Source organism: Sturnus vulgaris, chromosome 7 (assembly GCF_052056855.1).
Source record: "Sturnus vulgaris isolate bStuVul1 chromosome 7, bStuVul1.hap1, whole genome shotgun sequence".
NCBI classification, from domain to species: domain Eukaryota; kingdom Metazoa; phylum Chordata; class Aves; order Passeriformes; family Sturnidae; genus Sturnus; species Sturnus vulgaris.
The window spans coordinates 36,153,149-36,172,477 of NC_142249.1; the positions used below are offsets into that span (position 1 = coordinate 36,153,149).

General features: G+C 39.5%; 1 protein-coding gene across 1 annotated transcript in view; it reads left to right on the forward strand.

Annotated features, from left to right (window-relative positions):
- The window catches only part of THSD7B (thrombospondin type 1 domain containing 7B), a 299,407-nt gene that overhangs the window by 214,479 nt on the left and 65,599 nt on the right, over positions 1 to 19,329 (forward strand). The window contains exon 16 of the mRNA XM_088168384.1: positions 8,424 to 8,602. Coding sequence (XP_088024510.1) covers positions 8,424 to 8,602 — 179 coding nt within the window. The remainder of the gene's footprint in view (positions 1 to 8,423; positions 8,603 to 19,329) is intronic.

The following is a 19,329-nucleotide window of genomic DNA, read 5'->3' on the forward strand; positions in this document are numbered from 1 at the left end:
ATTAAATTTAAACTTAAACTTCAGCTCGGTCTGTTCTAAGGATTATCCCTGTGATACTGATGAGTAGTAGAGAATTTATCCTGCCTTAGTCTCTTCCTGGGCCTGAAATACACTTAATAACTCTCTGTTCTCCAAGGTTTGCAAATGAGGATGGTGTAAATTAAATTACTGAGAGCCTGGTTTGCAAATCTTCAAATATCCCTCACTGCAGAGAGAGATTCCCACTGTGAAATCTTGGCTCTCATTTGTATGTGGTAACATGGAGGAGTGACCACTAAAAATACTGTTATTTAACAGGATTGCATTGCCTTCTGCTTCTGAATTCACTGAAGTCCTCCAGCACAGGAGACTGAACTACACAACCAGAGAGCTCAAAGTCACACTGCAAAATTGAAACAAAAGTCTATCAGAAATTCAGTACATCAATACTCTGTGCTGAGGCCTGCTAGTGTCACAAAAACGTCCTGTTTCCCTCTCAAGGTTTTCCATCATATAAATGAGTTGCTGCTCTCCCTGTGCCTGAGCTGTGGAAAACCAGGACTGTTCCCTTTCTTAAAATCGTGGTTTTGTCAGATGTTTTTTATAGTACAGCTTTATTCAAAGGGTCAGATGCTTCTGCAGCAAGGTGACCTCTAATAGGAGTGAAACTCCTTATGCAAGCAGATGGGACCTGACAGCAGCTACCTGGATTTTGGGAAAGCTCTCATGGATCTTCCTGGTGCTGGTAATGGTTAGTGGCATCCTTAAAGCAGCACCTGTATAATTCAAGTGTGCACTTGGGCTTCTCATTTAGTGTCGATGGGAAAAGAAATTGAGGCTGAGTATTGATTTAAATGTATTGATCTGGGGGTCACTGTGTCACTCACCTCGTGTGGCAGGGAGGGGTCACTGTGTCATTCACCTCCTGTGGCACTGGGGAGGGGGCTGTGGAGGTCACAGCTGGCTCACAACCTTCACCTGCCTTTTCCAGGCCCTTACACTGGAAAAACCCCTTGAGTTTGTAAATTAAAGAACTAGGAATGCACATTTAAAGAAAAACAAATCTTTTTCATGCTGCTGTAAGCCCTCTTGATAATATTAATTGCACACTGATCTAATTAGTGTTCCTGTCTTCTGCAGAGTCATCTGCTGGTTTATTTTGTCTGAAATAAAAACAATGTTGTAATGCAGAATACATGCTAATTATCAGGATGCAGGGAGATGCATCAGTGTGTCCCATTCTGTCAAATGAAAGCCATAACGTTGTTGTCCAAGGCAAGTTATCTAAATGAGGCTTGTCTGTGTCTTGGGGTCACAGCTTGGCAGCAGAAATGAGGTGGCATATTGTGTTGACAGTGCCCAATGTCATGGCTTCAGAAACTGGCAGAAAGATTCTCTCCACAGAGGGCCCCAAAGTCTGAAATTGAGTTTCTTAGTGTGCTCCAGCAGAGCTTGAAACCGTTGACCTTCAGGACATATATGATTTACTCAGGGGGGTAGATACTTTCAGAGATATTTGACAGAAGCTTTCTCCCAGGAATGGACCCTTGGCTATGGAAGATGCTTCCTGCCTGGTCCAAATTGTCCCGGTCTCTATTGATCTTCAGAGCACTCTGCACATCTATTTTCAGAGCTACTGTGCCATCAGGCCTCTGAGAGAAGTCAGGTGTAGGAGAAAAGGGAATTAGATTGTCTGGACAGTTTAATTGTGTTCAGGCTTTAAAAATGTCTTGTTTTCTTATATAAATATAATAATAATATTAGAATATAAACAGGGTCTTGGGTTTGTTTCATAAACATGCTCGTACTATGAATTGAGTAGCCTCAAAAAATATATATGGTAAACAATCCATAATAAAATACAGTTGGCTGAAGTTTTTTTTCCTGAATATATAGAGGATTCCAACACTGCTAAGAAAAAAAAAAAAGCTACTCTGTTTTATTTGAAGAAAACAGATGATTTTCTCAGTGGCAGAGTGATGAGCAAAGTATACAGAAAAACACAGCTGAGCTACTCCCCTAACTGCTATTGATCCCAGTGGACGGTTTTTTATTTGAGTAAGGACTTGGTTAAGATGTCAGGGCTCCCAAGCAGCCAGGCCAGCCCTTCACCATGGGAGAGCAGCCCTGGGAAAAGGGAGCATCGTTCTCACAGTTGGTTTTGGAGCCTGGACAGACCTGTGCAGTGGATTTCTGCCCTTCTGCATCACATGTTCCCTGTGAGATGAGTGTACACTGTGAAGTCCTATTTACTTGCTCTATTTACTTGCACTCAGAAGGCAGCAGACGCGACTCCTTCTCCGGAAGGGTTCTCAGCTTGCTCTGCAATCTGTTACAAGGAAAGTGCTAATTAATGGAGATTTCCTTATTGGGTTAAAAGATTAAATATATCAAATACCAGGGCTTGTATCTAACGCCAAGCGTATGCTTGCAAGTTCTTTAAGGAAGAAAACTGTAATGCAGAATCAAAAGAAATTAGAAATCATAATGCAAAGTCAGCATCAACCCAACTGCCTCCTCGGGATTTATAGAGACTCTGAAATTGAGCAATAAAACCAACCTTTGGATGAATTTCAATAACAATAATGTTGAGTTAAACTTACCAGCCTTTTTTACAAGTCCTCTCTGGTCTATTTAGAATCTCTAATCAGTCTGCTACGAGATAACGTGAGTCTGTGCATCTTTTGTTGAGCAAGTAGGAATAAATTAGCTAAGGGTCCATTATATGAGCCTCACAAAATATTTGATGTGGAAGTTATTTTTGCTGGTTATTTTGGCTGTGCATTTACTGAATGTAAATTAGATTATCTCCTAAATTTCTCAGCAAACTAATAATGCATAAAATCTCTCAAATCCTTGTGTACTATAAAAAAAAGAAGATTAAACATTTGTTCTGTGGCAAGATTAAATCCTTTTCGGCTGCAACTCAAGTTTTTAGCAACTTAAGTCTCCCAGACTTATTATGCTTAGTTCCCTTCAGTTAATAATTTTTTCCCTTGAAGCAGGGTTTAGATTTTGAACAGGGATTATTTGGGACGAGGTGCTCCTCTTGCAGCTCCAGGCTTCTGGAGCTTTTGGTTGTACCATGTGGCCCATGGCCAGTGGCTGCCTTATTCTTGGCACACTGGGAAAGCCTCAGCCATTGAACTATGATCAGCTGGTGGAGTTAAGTTTCTGGGCTGCAGTCTGTACTCCTTGCTGAATTTTAACCTGTGGTGTAGCAAGAGGTTTTCCTTGTGGAAGATCCCTAAGCTTCAGCTGAGCAGAATTTGGCCCACCAAATGCTGTGGTCCACCAGGTCTCTCTTAGAGCTATTAGATTATTAGCACTGCTTGGATTTAACAGTGTTATTTTGTGATATTTCACAGTCAGTAACCAAGTGAATGTAAATATTAATTGCAAAATGAATCAGTTTTTTTTCCCCTCTACCTTTGATCTGTGTAATTAGAAACATGTCTTCTGTGTCACTGTCCACTCTGCTGCTCCCTAGTTTGTTAAAGGGTGATCTCTCCTGTCCCACAGACTCCAAGGGAAATTAGCAGTGTTATTACCAGTGGCAGCTGTGGTGATGCACAGAGTTGTCCCTCTCACAGTAATGACCTTGAGTTTTATGAAGCACCTCAAGGTTTACTAACAAGGGTAGGACTGCTAGAAGTTTGTTAATTGAAACCATGAAATATGTTAGAGAGGACACAAATGAGTCTAGAGCCAATTCAATTAGAGGTGCATCTGTTTCCAAAGCTGCTGGAGAAATGTTTATTTTCGCATCACTTTTAAGCCAGCCTCTTGGAATGCTGCTGGCACTGTTGTTTAACACTGTGTGCAGACCTTACACCCACAGCAGATTTATCTTTTGGAAGTGCAACAGTCAGGTGGAAGTGTCCCTGATCTTTGCTGATAAACCACTGATGTCCTTCTCCCAGCACAACCCCATGTGCCATCACTGACATCCCCCAGCCCATCCTGGGGGAGCTGCCTCCTCTTGCCTTGGCTCTACTGCGTGGCACAGCAAAAATGTGGCAATAATAGATTTTGCACCATGCATTTGTGCCTCTCTGATGCTGGCACAGGCTGCCCAGAGAAGCTGTGGCTGCCCCATTTCCCTGGAAGTTTCCAAGGCCAGCTTGGACAGGGCTTGGAGCAGCCTGGGATTGTGGAAGGTGTCCCTGCCCATGGCAGGAGCAGGAACAAGATGAGCTTTGAGGTCCCTTCCAACTCAAACCTTCGGTGATTCCATGACAGCCACCAGACCGTGGTCCTCACTTTATCCACCTGCTGTTGCTTTGTGTCTGGGCTGCACAGAACTGAGCTGAGTCAGGGCTGCTACACTGTGTGTCTGAGCCTTCCCAGGACATCCTGTGTCATCTGTGGGTGCTTTGTTTGTTAGGCACACTTTAAAAACTCCATTTGTGGCTTGTTGAGCAGCAAGCACACTGTTCTTAATGAATAAATCATAGTAAAATGAGCTGTGCAGCCTAGGTAAATGCATTTGTTCGTCCCAATACATTGACAGTGTCTCAGTAGAAAAACAATAGCACTTAAATGTAGAAAAAGCTTATTTGATCATCCAGATCAATTTTTCCTGCCAATTCCCAGTGGCATGTTTCAAATGCCCACTTAAATAACTTGGTGTTCTTGTCACTACCTCTGTGTGTGCAGCTCCAGCTCTGTGCTGTTCAGCAGCCTGCTGTTGGCCCAGGTAGGACAGAGGCTCACATCTGCTCTGTCTGAATTAAATGAGCTCTATTTTAACAGTGGTTGAGATTTTAAGGAATAATAATTTTTAAAAGGAGGTTAAAGGAAGCTTCAAGAAATAACCTAAGAACATGTGGCAAGCATGCTGAATATGGCTGGGAAGTAAAGAACATCTTTTTTTCTGTGGAAGGTTTTGGAAACAACAATTGTTTGATACCAGGTTTTGCAGAGGGGAGAAAAATGGGGGATATGATGGCTGAGAGAAATCTAAGGATGACACTGACAAAGCCTGCTGTCTTGAGCTGGTCTCTCAGGCTGAGCAACAGTAACTCAGAAATGTTATTTACTTTATTCATATTCTATTATGGTAAGAATATTTCTCTGGATAGTAGCTTGAATGTAGAATTCTTTATTAATAGATTGTTTTAATAGCATATTGCCCTAGGGGTTTTTTGTTTGTTTAGTATTGTGCAACATGCCAAAGCTACAAGTTTTCTAGGCATGCCAAAACTAGGATTATTGTGGGTCTTTTTAGTCCCCTGACAACAGCAAGTTATTGCTTGGCTCCTACAGAAAAAAAAAATCTAGGTCTCACAGACAATGGATGAGCTGAGTACAATGTTATTTACTATTCATCATAAAAAGATAGCCATGAAGACATTCTCTGTATGAGCAGAGAGGGTACATCACTGGAACATTTTTGGAGGAAATTTTTGGTTGAATGAAATCTTTGCTCTATGAATAAATACCTTAGTGTAGGATTAACCTTAAGTGGTTGATAGAAGAGCAATGACAGTCTGTGAGGACAGCTTGAAGGAAAATTGTTTCCATCTTGATTTTGTAGCATTGTTCAGTATGGAGAATCAGCTTCCTCTGGACAACATAGAAGTGTAGTGCCCTGTAGCTGGCCAGTATTTGATTATATTTAATGTAATTAAGAAATATGGAGGAGGAAACTCAAAAAAGAATGAGCAGCCTCTTAGCAATGGGATGTTTTTGGAAATTCTGTGGTTCACTGAGGGATAACTCACAGCACTTCCTGGGGATGGAATACAGTAGATTGTTCAGTCTTCACAGAACAGTGTGTGTTGGAAGGGACCTTTTAAAGGTCATGTGTGAGCCCAGTGAGGTAGACCAGATTGCTCCAAGCCCTATCCAAGCCTTGAACATTCCAGGGCATCCACAGCTTCTCTGAGCAACCTGTGCCAGTATTCTACCACATTCATTGTAAAATCTTCTTTCTTATATATAAGACAGATTGTTTGTTATAACTTTTTACTTCATCTTCCTTTTTTTTTTTTTGCAATTTTTTTGGTAGCTATTTCTTTTTTTTTTGTCTTTTATTTCTTTTTATTATAGATGTAGATCTTGAGCTGCCTAAAGACTTAGCCAATTTTGCCTTCTCTGATAAGTTGATAACCCCTCTGACTAATCCTACTTTGAAACAAGGCACTTTCTTTGTTTCTGTTGAGAGTTAATTACCCAGGCTGTCACACAGCCCAAGGAAAGATGATATTTCATACAGTGGTGGAACAGAACTCTTTGGAGAACTGCCTAAGAAATGCTTCTCATAAATCTATCATGAGAAAATTTCTTTTACTTATCATAATGTATTATGAATTGCTTTGAATGGCAACCTAAGCAGATGGAACAGAATATCAGAGGGATATTTGGGAGTTTTATTTGGGGGGAAAAAAGTGAGTCTGTTTTAGAAATATTTGTGTATATGTGTGCATGGGTGCTGTCTTGTTGAGGTGAGCATACAAAGCATACAAAGTTGAAATATCTCAAACATTCCAATCTCACTGGAATGCATTCAGTCAGAAATAATTAAGATACCAAATTCCAGTGGCTTTGGAGCTGCAAATGAAGAGGCACCACAACAGACAGAGATGAGAGGCAGCGAAGAAAGCCAGAGCAGGCTGAATGGGCACAGGTCTGCAGCTCTGGGGAAGAATTACTGCGTGAGTTATGTGGGGAAATGATTGCAGCTGTCAGGCTGCGGGGTGGCCACCGTAAAGAAACGGGGAACAGCACCATCACAGGGAATCAGGAGAGGAGAAATAGAGCAGCACTGAGCTGAAGGAGCTGTTGCTGCTGCCGTTTTTTTTAGGCACTGTTTACAAAAGCAACATCAGTATTTCTTGTACCTCTGGAAGGAAGATATTTTCCAGCGGATGGATGCCTAAATAAGCCTGAAACCTTTCTTGATACTGACTTCAGCGTGAAGAGCAGGAGGGAGGCAACAAGTTGCTGCTGTGGGTTGGTGTAGGCTGCTACCCAGGCTGTAACACAGTTCTGGTTTGAAGTGAGCATCAGGCTTGGGCATGGTTCAGCCAGTAAATCCATCTCTGAACCAGAACAATCTCTGTGCCTCAGCCTTGGTGTTTCGTGGTTGTCTGGAGCTGTTGTCCAGAGGTTTTGGATAGCAACTGCTTCTGGGTTGAGTTTTGTTGTTTGGGTGATTTTTCCCTCTGTGCTGCAGGGCCTGTCACCTGGATAGATGGGGGAAACCCTTCCTAACAGAGTCACAAAATTAATTTGGTATTCTGTAGGCGAGGAATCAAGAGGAAGTGTTCGCATGATGAAAACCAAACAGAAATAAAGGGCATAAAAATGAGAAACATCAGAACAGTGGTAGGGATGAAGTTCAGTTATTTCCATAACCATCATTGCCAGAGCTGTCAGAGGGACGAAGCTGCCTCTAATAAAGGCTGATCTGAGCAGCCACCAGCTTTCATGATCTAACATGAAATCTCTTTTTTGTTTAAATTAAAATAATACATACAGACATGACAAGCAGATAATAGGAACCAGGGGAGAATGAATGCAGCATGGTAAGCAGGAAGGTGCAGGAATTATTCCACACTGCCAACCCAGGACTGGTGCCACTGATTCCCTGAAGACCCCCAGAGTTCAGCCACCCTCCACTGCCGTTCTGCACACCGAGAGCTCCACAGCCACTGCGGGGCTCTGCAAAATCTCTCTTCCCATATGCCAGCTCCTAAAACAGCTGTGGGGTTGTGCCTTTTTGAAGGAACCTGTTGGGTTTTAATTCACGAGGTGCTATCCTGCAGATGCCTGGTGTTGTGATTTTAAGAGATGATGATCTTATGACGACTTTCATGTCAAACTAGCTTAACGTGAAAGTAAAGCTTTAAAATGCCATTTTTGAGACCCAGAATAAGCGAAACGTTTGGAAAGAGGTATAAAGAGAACTTGTGAGTTGTGGGAAGCAGGTTTTATCTGCTTCCCCCAAGAACAAATCCGACACTGCCCCAGCTGGCAGACAGGCCCCTCACACATCTGATGGGAGCTGCCAAGAGCAGAGCTCTGTTGCCTCCACCATCCTGCAGTTCTTTCTGGTAGGGAGAGAGCCTGTGTCAGTCTCCTGGCTGTGCCAGCTCTGGAGATGCAATGCAGAATGAGTACACAACTGGGCTGTACACTTAATTCTCTAGAATTTGTCATGGTCACAGTCTAATAAGGAGTATTGGTAATCACCAGTTTCACAACAGGTACTTTTGCCATCATTCCACTTTATCACTGCCTAAACCGCGTAGAAATTAATTTTAGTCACTGCTGTTCTTCACAAATAATGCCATAGCCACATGTTGGATGGTGTTGTCAGTCTGCCAAATGCCTTCTCCTTAAGAAGTTCTTGTTTTGGTTGCAGAGCAGAGGTTACATCAGAGGATGGGAGTTCGTCAGTTGCGGTGATTAAAACCTTTCTTAAATTTTTGGTTTAGGTTACATTGAAGAGCCTTGCACGGTCCCTTGCCCGTTTGATTGCAAATTAAGCGATTGGTCCAGTTGGTCTCCTTGCAGCTCTTCCTGTGGACCAGGGGTCAGAGTCCGATCCAAGTGGCTCAAGGAGAAGCCCTACAATGGAGGTCGTCCCTGCCCCAAGCTGGATCTCAAGAATCAGGTGAGCGACGCTCCGAGAGCCAACAGGAATCCCTGTGCTGTGTACTGAGTGGGATCCAAAGTTACTGTGCTGGTGAAGAACTTTAAGATAGGAGTTATCTCTGGGACCACACCTTGGGTCACATTTTGTAGGCAATCCTTGACCTTCTTGAGGACTGAGGGAGAGGTGTTCATGTATTAGCAGAATTTGACGTGGAACACTGTATTTCTTAAATGAGAAATTGTTATCTCCCAGAGCACAGGAATTAATGGATTAGTAATGCCACCTGGGCAGCGTGTAGACATCAGAGAACTCAGATGTCATGGATATTTTAAAACTTTTTAATTCTTTCTGAGACTATGGTTGCTGTAGAAACGTTTGCTAAATAAAAATTGCTATTTTTAGCAATATTTCCCATCAACACAGCACAGGTTCCCTTGAACATTAATCTCTGTATATTCAATATTGAAGTATCCCATCAGAGGCAAATCTTTAAATTGCTACTCTTGAAGATCAGCATCTATTTAAATGCTACTTTATGCTGTATGCATTTCTGCAAAATGCATAGTGATTTCCTACGTTCGCTGATTAATTATGAGCACTAATTAACACTGATGAAGTACTGTTTAGTTTTGTCTGCCCTATATTTCAGATTCAGCCGTGAAAATTAATTAATAGCACAGAAACAGTCATGCTGAAGGAACTTCATATGTATGTTATGAATAATATGAACATGTATATGTATAAAATATGTGACATGTAGAAGAACTTCAGTGATATCATACAAAGATTTATTTGGTGGGTGCTAGAACTGGTGGATTCAGTTGTTTTTCTACACAACTATTGCTGCAGCAGTCATGTCCTGGAATGCAGCACCACTTCCTGCTCCTGATTATGAACTTGCCTCATTTTCCTCACAGTTAATTTTATTTTCCTGTGAGAAACTTGGTAAATACTCCTTGGATTTTTTTTTCCTTCTTCTTTTTCCTTATTTCTATTTGAAATTCATTGGAAGTAGGCTAACAGAGGCAACAGGAACTGCAGAAATATAAAACTGCTGTAAAGTGTATGTTGTCCATAGCTCAGTGCTTTTCTTAATAGATCAGACAGATCACCAGAGAGACAAAGTGAAATCCCACAGTAAGTGATAAGGTAACAATAAGCTCCTTTGTAATGAAAAGATACTGGGGTTTGTTAGCCGTAGACACAGCAGACTCCTTCCATTAATAGCAAACTTATTGCTATCATGTGTTGCCTATTCCCACACACATTAGAGTTGCCAGTTTCAAAAGCCTTTCAGAGGATATTAAAGGAAAGAAATTGTTCAAACTTGGAAGTTATGTCTTTGTACAGTTTATTGGTGCACAGTGCTTGCAAAGTGCCACAGCTGGTATTAATATAAACGTGGTTGATGCTTTTTGCCTCTTTACCAGGAGCACACCTCGTGGTCCAAAACCCACTGAATTCATTAGAGGTTTTCTGTTGCAGGCTGTAGTAGAAATAATGTAGAATTGCAGTTAGGTCTGTTTCTTTAGGTTTGTGGCTTCTTGTTTTTTGAGGTGTTTTTTTGGTTGGTTGCCTTTTGGAGCTTTTTTTCCCTTGTGAGTTTTTTAGAATAAAACAGAAGCTATTTCTAACTGCTTTGACACAAAAATGGTTTATCTTCTGATTCAGTTTTAAAGGATTGAATCCAATTCTGTGTATTTCAGAGCTTTTAGGGTAAGAAGAAATTGTTGTGTTAATAAGAAAAGTGTGTGTATCTGTATACTTAGACATGCATATGTTTTGCCTGTGATTCTGTTCATTGCCTTCCTGAATGCTTCTCAATACTTTGTGAGCTTCAGAAAGAGTTTTGCTCTGCACCCACTGGGCTTAGGCTTCCAGCCCAGATTTAACACAGTGAGGTCCCTGGGCATGTTGCAGGATGCACAAGTTGCCTACCCAGATGGTAAAGTAAATTAGCTGATGGCACTGCTGCTTAACTAAGCTGGACACATATCATTAATCCACTGTCAGGCAGATTGTCTGCTGCTGTTCCCTCTGGTCTGGGCAGCTTTTAAATCCTAGAGCAAAGCTCTACAAATTCATTATATATAAAAATGTGGCATCCTAATTATTTTGTATAATCTAGATTAAATACCTGCAGTAAATACTGGCTTTTGTTTGGTATCAGATAGGGGAAAACTATATAGCAGTAAAGCAGTATAGCACCATTGTGCTGAGTTTTAATTTTCAGTGGCTACTGTGTTATATTGTGGTTTATGCATTTGATAAGATTTTCGATAACTTTGAACAAATAATGAATTCCTCCAGGTGCTAGTAGATTTCACTTATGATTTCCATTTTCTTCAGTATCTTTAGTTATTTTGGTTTTGATTATTACTTCTGAAGCTGGGCTTTGCTATTGCTTCATCAATTACTTTGGAGAACTCTCCATTTTTCCAGTGTCTTATAATTAAATCCCTCAGTGAGTTTGTGTCTTTTTCTTAAGCCAGATAATCTTTTCACCCTCTTTTTGTGCAGGGTGCTGTCTATGCTTTTTGGCAGACCCCTGCATATCCTCTTCTCCAGTGCTATTCAGATATTTGAACTAAATCTGACTTTCGTGTTATTTGAAATACTATTCCAGCAATTCTTTCTTACCTTTTCCCATCATGTCTGGAGCTCTGCCAATACAGATATTTAGTAAAGCTACTGCTTTGGACAGAGGGACAATCTGCAAGATCAAAAATTTACTTTATAAATATAAGTAGTAATTTGAATAACTGTATTGTAAAAGACTGTCCCCCAAGTGTTTGTTCAGTCACTATAATGAAGCTTGCTTGTATATTAAGGATAGAATATTTTAGCAGAAATTTGATTTTATACAGAAATAATGGCATGTCCCATTACTGCATGGTATTCCCTGGGGTTTGTGCTCTTCATTCCAGAGAGTTTGACTCTTCTGGATTATCTTGAAGCCATTCTTTTGGATGTGTTCATCTGCCTGTAGAGTCTCTGAAGCAGCCCACTTTTTTTGCAAGAGATATGAGAAGTAAACTCAGAGTAAGGAGAATTAATTCAGTTTTTTTGTATTTATTCGTCTTATTGTAGGCAATGGAAGAGGTTGAGCCCTTCAGGATTTTATTCCAGGCTATTTTCTAATAGAGGTACCAGACATTTGCATGGACTGAATGCTCCTGGTATTCTGATAAAATCACTCGATTTGATATAGTCCCTTCAGCCTTAAACTCTGTCTGTGTTGCTGCCCTGTGAAATTAAAGGATAAATTACAATATTTGGGGGAAGAGATGACAGTATTTTAATGCAGCTCCATGTAATATGCAGAATTACTTTCGCCTTGTACCTCTGTTTGAAAATGCTTGAAGAGCTGGCTAACTGCATTTTGCTCCATCTCTTAAAGAAAATGGGCTTTGCATGTAGGGGCTGTGCAGCTCTTATCTGAGGATGTGATTGCTTCTGAACAGCCGATTGGATTAGGGGGTCAGCTGGCAGATGTTCTTGGCTGTGCCGTGCATGTTAAAAGAGGTGTAGCATTTACATTTTTCTCTCCCTGCTCTTCTTTGAATGCACTTACACAGCATGCAGTTGCTATTTAATATGTAGTTCTACATGATGAAAGGTTAAATATGAGTTAAGGTGGGTTTATTGCTTGAATATTCTTTTATAGGTTTTTAGGATTACTGTGAGAAAATGCATCTTATTTTCAAGACTCATGAATTCCAAGGATTATCTTTTTATTGATTGCTCTCATACATATTCTTGTCAAGGTTTTCCCTCCTTCTGCTTCCTCCCCTTCTCTCTCTTAGCCAATACTGCTAAAGGACAAATATCATAGCAAGTAGTTTATCCCCTCTATATATTCTGTATATATTTAAGCAAACGTTTTTAAAGTATTGGGAGTATTTGTAGTGGCAGGCATAGCAGGAGAAAAATGTAGTGTATTTAGAATGTAAACTTACTGCTTTCATTAAAATGAATATTTTATTCTTAATGACATTTTCTGGTGTTCACTGTAGAATATGAGAAATACGGACACTTTGCACATTAGAATTGCAAGTACTTCTCCTGAAATTGCATAGAGAAGTTTAAGGAAAGGGAAAAGGAGGGTGGTGATGTGCTTACAGACCAGATCGCTCAGAAACAGGTGTGAAGATGTGTGAATTTCTGGAACTTTTTCCTAGAAAGTGGCTGCTTTAGGTCCACTTGCACTTTAGAGAAAACAGTTATTTTCAGCATTTTCAAAACTTTTAGACTTGTATTAAAAATTAAGTTCGAACCCAGCATCTTTCATTGCAGTGACTGAATTAGCTCCCTTCTAGTCCCTGGCTGGTGAGTTGCATGTGTAACCTTCTCCTTCCATCATCAGGAATTGGTCTTCAAGAATATCATTATTAATGTACTAACTATAAATAGTTCCTATTCAAATCACTTCTTTTGTAATACAGATTTCTAATTTTCAGAAAAGTCACTGAACTTTTTGAGGCACTCAGAATCTCTTCTCTCATGGATTTCAGGTGCCAGCAGTTCATTCCTGAGCCTAGTCCTGTATCAGTCCATCATCTGCGTCAGATCCCTTCCTGTGCCATGCAGGAAATCATCTGTCTTACATTTTTTTCTGGCTCTATCAGCACCCATTTGCTTCAAGTGCAACTTAACTTCTGGGAAAAAAAAAATCCTATCCTTAATCTCAGTTTTACCTTCAGAAGGTCTGATTTCCTCCCACTCTGCCTTAAAGGAAGGAATTACAGCATAAAACACATCTGTCCTCTGATTCTAGTGCAGTTTTACAGTATCATAAAAATGACAAGTTTTTTTGCTTGCTGCACTAATGTGGGAGAATTTTCAGTGTCAAAAAATAGCAAGAACCTCCTGTTTCCCTTTACACTTTTCTTGCTGCGACTGGAAGTTCTGGTACTAAACTGCAATTTAGTTTGTTAAATGAGCAGCCTGAGCAGCCAAATCTGTGCAGCCTGAGCAGTATCTCACCTGCCTGAAGTGAGTCCCCCATGTGGGTGGGTATTGCTTCACTTCCTTGGGAAATCAAACCAGTTCCCATGTACAGGATAATAACCCTGTAGTGTCTACTCTAATTCCCAGCATGTATTAATTTTATATTCAACTTCAATAGCTATCCACACTTGATTTTCATTCCTCCTGCAGGTTTTCTGTTGAGTAAAGAGTCATATAAACATATTTTCACAATTGCCACTCATAAAAAGCTTTAGCTTCAGGAATGGAGCCGTTTAACAATTCCCTCAAAAGTATTTTTCACTTGGCTTTTTTTTTTTTTCCTGGATAGCGTCTTTAAACTTCTCTTTAATAAAAAAACGACTTGATGTATGGTGTAATGCTGCTTTCTGTAATTGTGAGAGAACATTTGCACTTTATCAAGTTAAATACGTTACAATGTCAATCGCATTCCTGGCATTACTTTCAAATCCACAGAAATTAGAAACCTTTTGCTACTTAATTAAACTAAATTTCTTCTGCCTACTACTACCCCTACCAGATTTTTAATTAAATTTATACCAAAGCATGAATTTTCGGTTTAAATGAAATTTACATGTTTGCATCTCTGGAACTAAGAATGTATTTATAATAGAGTTCCTACGTTTGCTGTTTGAAAGGAATATTTATTGTTTAATATGATAAATTGTTGCAAAGTATAGGAAGAGGCAGGAATTATACCCAAAGTGCTCTGTCCTGTTGATTTTTTGCAGAGGAGTTAGAATTAAATGGAAAATCAGCCATAGAAAGCTAGGTGGCCCAGTGAAGAAAGTATTAGCATTTCACCTATGGAACTGAAGTTCAATTGGTTTAGGCAATGCTTTTTTTTTTTAAGGAAAGGAGTGTGGTTTGTGCTGAATCTCTCGTGGACAATATGTCATGTTGGAGGACCTGCAAACAGCGTGTGTCATAAATCAGTGTGACAGCATCTAACACTGAGACTGAACTTACTCTTGCTTGTCTTTGTCTTAGGAACAGGAGAACAAGAAGGATTGATGCTTTGGTTATTCCTTGGCAGCAGTTTTAATCTTGCTTTGTTTCGTTTTTTTTTCTCTCTTTCCTTCCTGCTTTTAGGAAGTTTTTTTTATTTCTTTTCTATAAATTTTTGCAGTTTGTTATGTTTTAGGTTTGCAGTCGTTAAGGAAGGGGGGGGTGCTGCAAAACAGTTAAAGTGAGGAACGATAACAAACAAACCCAAGAATATTAAGAACAAGAAATGTTGGTACATCTTCACCCTTTCATATGGTAGATGATGTGAGAATGAATTATTTGACATCTTGCATTTTAATACACGTGATTTAATCAATTACACAGAAGTCCCCCTTCTCTTGCTTTTGGAAAGTTAAATGAACATTTTGACATGTTTTCCTCTTTTTGCTGTCTTTCATAACTCCTTTCAAAAATTAATTTCTAAAATATGATCTTGTTGATTGCAAAAAATTGTTTGCTATAACGCAAGACACAAATGTGGAAATTTCTTTTGAAATAGATTCTACGCCAAGTCATGAAATTCATGACAATAATTTACAGTTCTAAGAACCTGCCACATAAAATCTTTAAAACTTTTTGAAGTGTGAATTCAAGAAGATGTTGGCAAGATGTTGGACAGGAGTGTGTTGGGCAGGAGGCAGCCTGGATCTGTCCAGTGTAGGGAGCTGCTGTGTAAATGAGAATCACACTGCAGAGCATCCAGAATGAACAAAGGTTGGACTGAGTTGGAAAATGAGGTGCTGGTGTTGGCCTGTTGTAGCATCTGTTACCATCAGAAACGAGTGTGAAGCTGCTGGTTGTTAATGAAGATTTTGGTCAATTCTTTCATTTTGTTATTGGACAGCAATGTCTTCAGAAGGACAGAAATTTCTCATAAATATATAGCAGGTTCTGTGTGTCCCCAGTTTAAAGCTGACCCCATTCCAGTGGATGGCTTTATTCCTAGGAGGAACAGAAGTTCTTTAAACATGGTCTGACTCACCTGCATACTGTGAATATACCCCGAGCATTCAGAGCAGAAAATTGCTACTTTTCTGAGTCTCCTTTATGAATAAGAGAGAATAATTGGAAATGAAGTTACTGCTCAGAGAGGGAGAAGGGACATGAAGATGTATGCTGTGTGAATTCATCTGTCAGAGCTCCTGAGCAGCCAGGAACTCTCAGGTGCCTCTGGATGATGGTCATTAAAATAACCCTGGTCTTGCCTCTTCTGAAGTATTTAATATTGCTCTGTTGTTTTGTCTAAAGCAGTTCTCATTGATTAATACTTAACAAGTGTTAATATTTTTTCTGCTGCAGACGTTTCTTGTGGCCATTGCTCAGAAATTATAACCAAATCGTTTGTTGGGTTTGCTTTGTTTTATTCTCTGTAGCTGATTGATAGATTCAGAAATGAACTTCATTTTCTTTTTATGTTGTTTAATTGGTTTCTTCTTCCAAGACAGCAGAATAAAAGTGCAGATGACCTTCTGTCCTCCTCTTGATGTCCCCCCACGACTGGAAGGATTGTTCTGGGTTTGCCGTCAGCTAAATGTGTGCACTTGAACCGCAAGCTGAATACGTGAATTTTGCATCCTCTTTAAATGACAGCATCAAGATCATCAGCATTACCAGCTTGCTGGCTGGAATATAAGCCACTCAGAAATTTCAGATTTCAAGGCCCAATTACAGCTTTCTGAGTGGTTGTCAGATACAGCTCCTGTGTCAGGGAGGGCTCTTTAACCAAAGTTGAAATAGTCTTTCGTGTTCAGGTGGGTTTGGGGACAGAAAAGGAAAAAATTAAGACATCTCCCCTGTAAAGCAGTCTGGGGCTCTCCTTGCCTCCTGAAGTCCTTGTTTTAGCAGGGCTACCAGGAAGAGAGTTGTAAATATGAGTTTGCACAAATTCACCTAATCCTTCCTCATTATCTATAAATCATGACACGTTTTTGAGTTATAAATAAGTGTGTTGCAGACTATAGCCACCACTAGAAAAACCAAAGGTGAGCAGATTTTTATGTATGAATGAAATGCCAAAGGATAGATTCTTCTTCTCCAATAAGATGTATATTCTGTCCATTGTAATTTTATTTACTGCTTCTCACTGGAGGATTGCATAAATCAGCAATCCTGTGCAGTTTGTTGTGATTTATAGCTTAATTAAAAGTTATGAGGGCTTTTAATTCGTCTATAATTTATATTATTTTTGAGTCAGCTGTTTCCAATATTGTAACTTAACCAGGAAATTTGCATCCTTTTATGAAGGGAGCATTTTGTGAGCCCTTGGATTCACTAATAGATATGGCCCATGGTGGTGCCAGATTTACTTTGGAGTTCAGACTCAGAGCCAAAGATAATTAAATATTAGTGCACTTAATAAAGTTTCTCCAGCATCAATTACAGTTTGATGGCAAATATAATCTACATGTTTTTTAGAGTTACAGATTAATTTTAAAAGGGATGCAACTCGTGTGATTTCACAATGAACAGATGTTAGCTACACATTAATAATTTAAAAAGCAGGCTTAAAATGGTTATGTAGATTTTAATGGAGGATTAATTTGGTTCTAGTGCTGGACCACATGCTGTTGTCAAAACATTAGAACATCCAGTTTTAGTGTTTTCTTTTAGTTTGGTCGTTGGGGGATTATTTTTTTGTTGGTAGGTTGCTGCTGTGTTTTTTCCGTAATTAAAGTTATAAGTGGCATACACTTTAAAAACAGACTTTTTTTTTTCTCTATATGAATTACTGTAGAAGAATAAATATACTATACAAAATTCATTTTTTGTAGTGATAGCAGGGGTAGCTGGCTTGAGAGAGAGCACTCATCTACTTTGAACTTCAGTAGATTTGTCTCCCTCCCTCTCAAATATGTTTATATTTGAAAAGACATGCTAGTTTCACTAGCAAAGCTTTGTCCAATCTGTCCAATCCTGGCATTAGAGTTTCAGGTAAAAGGTTTTGAGGTGAGTTTGGATTTCAGATGGCACAGGGTTTTGCCCATTTGGCTGTGAGTCAGCTGCCCTCTCTTGGTTAGTTCAGCTTGGCTCTGGTTTCATTTGTGATCTCTGTGACTTCTGCTGGGATGGATGGATGGATGGATGGATGGATGGATGGATGGATGGATGGATGGATGGATGGATGGGAAGAGCCTTCCCTGAGTCCCTGCAGCATTCCCTGCAGCTGCCAATCCTGTTTGAGACCAGTGGGGTCCTTCCAGGAACCCCCCCTCTCCTCCATGTGAGGTGTAACCAAACACTCAACTGCTCTTAACCTTACTTTTAAGTTTTTTCCTACATAACTTCATATGTAATTACAGTGGTATGGCTGAATGGGCTTCATTATTTCTTAAACAAAACTTTGTTCCTTGTTTGGTTTTTTTAACTATTTTTAAAAAAATCTATTTTAGATTAATTAATAAAAACCATGGAAGTAGTTTGCTATAAAATCAGGTGGAAAACGTTGTATATCACATTAGATAAAAGCTGTAGACATCTTTTGGGTAGTGAGATAGATTTTTATCCCAACTATTCTGTAGAACTTTGAGAACTGGACAAATATAAGTTAGCATGAACTTTGGCCATTAGAAATGCCAAACCAAATAATATCTGTCGTCTTTGCTGGTCAGTCTACATTTGAATTCCAATATCTGTTAAGTTTAAATGTCCTTTATGCTCTTATAAGTTAGATTTAAATTATTACTTTGAATTTTAAATTATTACTTCACTAAGTAAAAGTGAGAATTTTTCCTTCTCTAAGTGACATTATGAGGCTCATGAACTTTCTAATTAACTACCAGGCATAAAGATACTTCATTCTTGTTCTGAAGAGTCTGAGCAAAAAGAATAAGGTGGAGAAGGTTTAGCAGCCTCTTCTAAGCAAGATTTTGAAAAGAAGTGAAGATCTAGTCATATGCTACTTTTGTAATGTCTAACTGTATATATATTTAACTGGTGAAAAGAATTAGTGTCTGTTAAACAGTATTCTATTTAATACATGGAGCTCATGTTTCTCATTCAATATTAGAAGATCTTTGCTCCTCAGCCTGTACTTCCAGATCGTGCAGCTGCAGTGGTTGGACATTCCCGAGGCCCCTCAGCTGGTTTTGGGTTTTTTGGGAATGCTTAGTGGTCACTACATCCATCAATGTGGCTCTTCATCAATGTGCAGGTTTTCAACATTTCTTAAAATAAAACCAGTCTGTTTCTTTAATTTCAATTCTGTGTACTCTCAAGTGGCCATATGGAAGATAGATTTTTCTTTTTGCCACTTTGTAGCCAGATTTTCAGATTCTGTGGGCACCAGTGGGTTTTTTTTTATGTTGCTTTTCCCCAGTTTGTAGCTTGGTTGTGAAGCTGGGCAGTAAATAAAGAGATTCTTGTTTGTTGGAACACAAACCAGTGAGTACTTTAGCAAGTAGAGTAACAATAGATATTCACTAGAAAATCCATTGGAGAAATCAATTATGCTTTGAGTTTGTCTTGTTGAGAGAATGGAAGTACTTGGTCCGTTCAAAGGAGATCACTCCAGTGATCAGCAGGTGGGCAGACAAAACAGGCTTTATGGAGAGTCTCACAGGTGAGTAAAACAGTGAGAAAAGATTAATTTTCTATTCTGCGTGTTCCCAGAGCAACCATTGACAGAACAACTGCCTTTTTTGAGAGTGAGATGTGTAAGATTGTATCTTACAGAGCAAAGAACATGCACAACTCATCGGACCTGAGAAAGGAAAGTCATGATTAAACTCAGTTGGATTAAACATTTGCAT